The 6126-nt window shown below is 53.7% G+C and overlaps 1 protein-coding gene across 3 annotated transcripts; it reads right to left on the bottom strand.

Annotated features, from left to right (window-relative positions):
* Positions 1 to 368: 368 nt before the first annotated feature.
* Positions 369 to 5889, bottom strand: Rax (retina and anterior neural fold homeobox). Of its 3 annotated transcripts, none has more exons than XM_034518529.2 (4): positions 5168 to 5889; positions 4322 to 4585; positions 3815 to 4068; positions 369 to 1241 (listed from the first exon to the last, which is right to left on the bottom strand). In XM_034518529.2, the coding sequence occupies exons 1-4, from the start codon at positions 5196 to 5198 to the stop codon at positions 756 to 758; spliced, it is 1035 nt and encodes a 344-aa protein (XP_034374420.1). In that variant the 5' UTR covers positions 5199 to 5889; the 3' UTR covers positions 369 to 755. The 3 variants fall into 3 exon arrangements, with proteins under 3 accessions (XP_034374420.1, XP_034374423.1, XP_034374421.1); XM_034518532.3 differs by having other exon boundaries at positions 4322 to 4450; positions 5168 to 5885; XM_034518530.2 differs by having other exon boundaries at positions 4322 to 5885.
* Positions 5890 to 6126: the final 237 nt, after the last annotated feature.

Raw genomic sequence — 6126 nt, 5'->3', positions numbered from 1 at the left:
ACTAGCAGTGATCTGAGAGAGTCTGAGGCCAAGGCCAACTGGAAGGGGAGAAGTGTCTGAGGGTGTTCTGGTCCCACCTTAGAAGGTGGTTTACCTGGTTCCTAAGGGATCAGAGTAGCAAGGGGCGCTGTCTATTGAGTAACAAATAAATGGGAATGTATATACAGCTCAACCTCAGGCCGCTGACCTCAAACAAGCCAGGCAGCACCCAGAAGGCTGATTCTCTCTTGCAGCAGCCCACCCCCACCCCCACCCCGATTTACAGGAGCTTCCAGCGCAGCCCTCAGCATTCCCAGACCCACCAGGTCCAAGAAGGCAGCCTCTCCCAGATCCCTACCTACCCCTCACGCTGTAGTCGATGAGCACGCTTAGCCGGGCAACAAACAAATCTTTAATTTTCCTCCAAAATACTTTAAACTAACTTTACAAACAGTTTCTTCAACTCTATTTTTCTCACTCCCCATTCTTTCCGTCGGGAACATCCCAGGTCAAGATTCTTGGTCCCTCCGGATGGTAGACGCCGCGATGCTTATGGGAGCAGCTAGGAGCGGTGTGGCCAGCGGGACCCGCAGCTCATCCCTCTGACGGCCAGGCTGAAGTTCCGCTGGCCTCAAGTTCGGCCTTTTCTCGAAGAATCGGGAGTAGGCGCCAGTGTTCAGCCCAAGGCTGGCCGCCGGGTGGCAACAGGGCTAGCAAAGAAAGTGCAGCCAACCAAGCTGGGTGCACGCAGGGCTCGCAGCAACTCCGCAGCGCCTCTAGAGGGCTTGCCAGGGCTTCCCGATGGCCTGGATGTGCTCTTTGGCCTTCAGGCGCAGCGCGGCGATGCTGCTGTTGCGTGGGTACGCCTCTTCCAGCGAGAACTTGTCCCCGAATGCAGGCGCGCACGGGTACGCCGGCGGTGGCCCGAGCTGCTGTAGACCTGGACCCAAGGGCGCGGAGTTCAGGAAGGGCGGTGGCGGCGTGTAGCTGGCCGGGAGACCCTGCCCTGGTGGCCCGAAACCTGGCAGGCTCTGCAGCGCAGTGGCGCCTCCGCCGGGCAACGGTGGCCCGAGCCACGGCTCCAGCGGCAGGGCGCTCCCCGGAGGTCCGCTACCGCTGCCCGGGCCGGTCCCCAGCGGAGCCAGTGCCGTGGAAGGCGGGGAGCGGCTGAAGGAGAGGAGGGGCGAGTCCTGCAGCTTCATGGACGACACTTCCAGTTTCTCCTGACGCCTCCACTTTGCCCGTCGGTTCTGGAACCACACCTGCCAAAAGAAGCCGCAGACGCCTTCAGGCTAAGGGAAAGGGTGGAGGTAAGTCCCCACCCGGGGCAGGCCGGTTAGCCTGACCCGCCCTTTCCTCATGACAAATTACCCCCCGCCCCCGGACTGCTAGAAGGGCTCAGACCGTCCTTTACTCCCGAAGTCTTTCCCCGGTTTTCTCCAATCTTTTCTTTTTAAAATACTCTCCCTTTTTGTCGCTATCCTCTTTGGCTCCTAGGTCTTTCTTAGTCACGCCCTACTCCTCCAAAGCATCCCCGGTATCCTGTGTCTTTCACTCTTGGTTGTGGTGGTATCTGTTTTAACCCTTAACAGGGCAGACCCTCAGGGGAAAGAGAGTGAGTTTAACTCTGCGGCTGGGCTGGACCGCAGGACGCTAAAGGCAGGTTTCCAGGACCCTTTGGTTGGCTGCCCCTCCCGACACTTTAGGTTGGGATCTTGCTTCGGTTCTGTGTGGTGCAGCTCTCAATCGCTTCCTCAGCGACTCTGTTTTATCTGCCTCCCCCCTCTATTATTATAAACACTGGTACACTACATACAAGTTAAAATGCTGCTGTATCCAGCAGGTTTCTTGGGCCTCGTGTCTGATAATTTCTCGGCTTTGTTTAATTGGTACCTGTTTAGTATTTTTGAGGTTCCTATAAGTTACTCGCCAAGATTACAATTGTACAAGTGTATTATTGGGTCTATTTTGATAGTATAGAGTTTTACCGTTTCCCCTCGTATGTTGGCTCATTGTTGTGTATAAGGGATTTGTCTTTCTCTTTCTTTCTTTCTTTCTTTCTTTCTTTCTTTCTTTCTTTCTTTCTTTCTTTCTTTCTTTCTTTTTTTGTTTCACACAAGGAAAAGTTCCTCTTCCCCAGGACGTTATGGTTTCTTGCCCCGGAGCCTTTACTACTAATTTAATAAAAGGTGAGTAAAGATGCTTTTCTGCCCAGTCCCACGCACCTACAAACAGATTCGGTTTCTTTTAGTGGAGACTGTGAAAGAATTTTAGGACAAAGTGGTATTCTCGGGGTTGTATTTATGAAGGAAAAGTAGCTGCATGGACCAATGGGGAACATGGGTTTAATATAAATAGAAGAGCCAAGGAGGCGAAAACCCAGTACTGGCGTGGAGGAGGGCCAAGTATGTATGGCCCTTGACTTAGGAAAAAAAAAAAAAAACCCAAAATATAAGTATCTCCACACAAGGCACCAGCCACCAGGAAATATTAGAAATTTGCTGAGAGTGGAGAGAAAGAGAGATTCTCCGGCTCTGGATCCAGTTTTTAGGGCTACATGGCTGAAGATGGGAAGAGCTGGCTACCTTTCCTTCTCCTGCTGTCCTTAATCTTGTAGGAGACCCTCCTGGTCCCCATCACACCATCTGATGATCTACTTATGTGGGAAAGAAGCTATGTAACAGTCACAGGAAAGTTACAGACCCTGCTCTCAGGATTCTCCTAAGTTAGTGGACAAGGGAAACCAATCGAGCAAAAGGGACAGGCAAGCTTGGTGCGAAGCCGCGCCTGCTGCTGCGGTCTGTAGGACACCGGGAAGCGAGCACACAGCCTTTTCTCTGTCTTCCTCTAGGGTTTCTTCCCGTTCCGGTCCCTGGACAGCAGGTGCTGAAAATTTCCAACTTTTCATGAAATCCATAGATTTACAGTCCAGAACGAGGAGAAACCCGCTTTGTTTGGTAGTTAATTCCAAACCACACTGGGGAGGTCTGCCTCCTATAGCATGCTGTTTATGCAGAAAGACAACAGGCAGGAGCTTGTCACCCTTGACTCTACAGACACAAGTATATAAATGCCCAAAGCCTCAGTTTCTCTACTGCCTGGAAATCCAACTAAAGAACGCCCCCACCCCTCCGGGTTAGTTCTGCTCTCGCTCTCAGATGCAATGAATTCATTCTCGCTGCCTTCCCTCTCAGGCCCCTGTAAACGCTCTCAGTTTGGAAGCCCTCCCAGATCTTTCACAGATGACTAGCAAATATTTTAATGATTGAGGATTAAAGAAATTCAGCTTTAATTAAAGCAAAAACTCCCTCACGATAAAAAGGAAAGGTCCGTGTAAAAGGAAGAAAGTCAGTTCCTTGACTCCATCTAAAGTTTTAACTGGCGGCTTACAGGGGAGGAGAGTTTTCGTTTTTTGAACAACGTGCGCGGTTGGTGACACTGGTGGCAGCTAGGGCCTCAGCCCAGTAACCCCCCCCCGACGCCCCCCACCTCACTCTCTGCTACTTTCATGTTTTCGATTCCCTTTGCGTTCAACACCCCCAGCAACTCCTTTTCGATTGTACCTAATGAGCTGTCAACCTCTTCCTCTCCCAAGCGATTTCCAAGTCCTTTTCGTTTAAAGTCGGGAGCCCCCTCCCCTATAGGGGACATCTTACTGAACCAGACCGTTCAAAGGGTGGTTCATGGGGGAAAATGTCGAAGACACTCCCGGGCTCTGGGCTAGCGCTGCGGAACCATGGAAGTAATGCACTAAAATAATTGCTGTTCAGTCTTGCGCGCGAGCCCCCTTCTCTCCCCCCCCCCCCCGTTCCTGTCCATCAATCCAAGAGCGTACCTGGACCCGAACCTCGGGTAGGTTAACCTTGCCGGCCAGCTCTTCGCGGCTGTACACGTCGGGGTAGTGGGACTTCTCGAAGGCGCGCTCCAATTCGTGCAGTTGATACGTTGTGAATGTCGTGCGGTTGCGTCTGTGCTTCTTCTTGGGAGGTTCCTCCTCCGACAGCTTCGAATCGCCTGCTGCTGGCCCAACCTGGAGTCCTGGGCTCGGCCGTGCCTCTCCTTGCTCCTTGGGGTAGCAGGGGCGAGTAGCTGGGGCAGCGAAGCCCCAAGCGGTCAGTGACACTCATCGCGGAGGCGAAGCGGCCTCTCTACGGCTCTAGGCGACCCAGTGGCGCCTGAGCTGGTTTGAGGAGGTCCACGATGAGTACCCTACGTGGGGTCCCTAAGATTTCTCCAACCTCAAGTTGGGCAGACCCCAAACCCGCTGACCTAAAGGTAAAGAAGGAGGAGTTCCTGTCTCGCAGAGTAGCCCAAGGGCTTTGCAGCCTTGCGGCGCACTTACCTTCGTACTCAGGGACGAGCCCCGGGGCTGCTGGTGGCGAAGACTCCGAGCCTCCGGCTGGCGCCTTGGGGCAGGCTGGCCGGGCTCCTAGCCTGGGATCGCGTTCCTTCGAGCCCCTGGAGCTCCTCTCTGCAGGAAAGGTGTCTAAGATCCCGTCTTCCTTGGTAAAGCCCAGGATGGCTTCAATGCTGTGCAAACGCGACGTGCTTCCGCCCGGGCTGCGGAGCAGGTGGCCAGCGAGCGAGAAGCTCCCGTCGGCCATGGCTGGCGCGCAGCCCGGCAGGTGCATGGGGAGGCAGGAGCTCGCTTTGCAAACTGGAGCTTGATGCCCGTTCCCCCTCCCCACCCCACCCCTCAAATGTGCACTTCTAGAACGTGAGCAACAGGATGGGTCCGACCAAAGCTCAACTAGGCGAGCAACTAGCTTAGGCAACCGCTCGGGAGGTGGGCAAGCGCTGGGCCAGCAGTCAACTAGAATGTCGCTGCAGCTGGAAGTTTGGCCTCGGGATAACTGGAGCTTTGGTGCAAAAGGCCTGCGGTGCTCTAGTCCCGGACTCCTCCCTCTCTCCAGACCCAGCCCTTTCCCTCTGTTCCTCCCTCTACAGAGGGCGGGTCTTTTCCCCTGATCAGCCTAGGGTCCTGGGCGTGTCACCCAGGCCTGTTCCCTGAATGTCCCTTCATCTGCTATCTTGATCCATTTCAACTCCACAAATATTTTCCGGGTACCAGGAGTGGGAAGTTTGACAGGAGGGAGCACCTCTCCACCCCAGTAGGAGCCTCCCTGGGCCAGACTTCCCAGGGTTCACTTCTCCCCTTTCTGTGTTCACTTGCCCCTCTCTTGCCTACCTCCTCCCAAAGCTTTACATTCAGGGACCATCTTCTCGCACTTGGAAGCTCCAAGATCAGCTGCAGGCTTTCCGGCTATCCCTGGGCGATGGAAGTTAGTTCACAAGCCTTCCTGTTTGAATCTTCCCTCAATCTTCCCCTCATTTCTACACCTATGCTTCTGTGCGTTGCCTTCCTAGACTTCAGGCTTCCTTTGTCTGTGTCTGTTTTTACTTCTCTCTGTACCTTCAGAAATGGTGATGGCACACACAGTCTGTGCCCGCAGAACCCATGATCTCAAATGTGAGAGTTCCCTGGACTCGCAGAAGACATGCAAAAGTTCCTTTCATGAGCTATCTTGAAGGGCCAAGATCCTTAACTGAATCACAGTGCTGAACAACCCTGCTCTTCTCCCACTTCCATAGGCCAGGAAGACGACCCAAAACTGGTGGGTGGGAACATTCTCCTGGGAAGAAGGCCCTAGCGCATCCCTGAGAGTTATCGCCTTAATCCGCTTGAGTTCCTTCCCCCTTGGGGGCCCCTTGAGGCTTGCTTGACCCAGAGTGACTCAAAGGCTCAACAGAAAGAAGATTCGTAGCAGCCTCGTCGCTGTTAGCAACTGTGAGCACTGCACCCCTCAGAGCCAAGGGTTAGACTCCGGGCTGGCGATGCCCAGCTTCGCTGAAGGATTAGTCTGAAAAGGCTACTGCAGACGCCCCTGAGGAGCTGGGGTCCCGCGTTCCCCAATTCCGCCTTTCTCGGATCTCCACCAAGACAGACCTCTTTCTCATTACTTTTTTTTTTATTCCTTCTTCAGGGCCGACACTATCCTGAACGAGGTCACACAAATCACACAGAACCCACATTAGTGGCTTTGAGGAGTTTATTTGCCAGGCTGTGAGGAATGACAAAAGAAGATATAATGCAGATTAGTTGGCAGTGGGTTGACACTGAAGTCTGGCTCAGCTCAGAAAGTTTGA

This window comes from Arvicanthis niloticus, chromosome 14 (assembly GCF_011762505.2).
Source record: "Arvicanthis niloticus isolate mArvNil1 chromosome 14, mArvNil1.pat.X, whole genome shotgun sequence".
NCBI classification, from domain to species: Eukaryota; Metazoa; Chordata; class Mammalia; order Rodentia; family Muridae; genus Arvicanthis; species Arvicanthis niloticus.
Note: the sequence above shows the minus strand (reverse complement) of the source record. Positions and strands in the feature narration are given on the sequence as shown.

Bases quoted from the DNA above. Each gene is read 5' to 3' on its own strand.
- Rax (XM_034518529.2), bottom strand. From the start codon at position 5,198: ATGGTCCCTGAATGTAAAGCTTTGGGAGGAG. The intron at 4,586-5,167 runs GTAGGCAAGAGA...GCTGCGCGCCAG, and splicing joins ATGTAAAGCTTTGGGAGGAG to CCATGGCCGACGGGAGCTTC. The intron at 4,069-4,321 runs GTAAGTGCGCCG...TCGCTGCCCCAG, and splicing joins GCTCGTCCCTGAGTACGAAG to CTACTCGCCCCTGCTACCCC.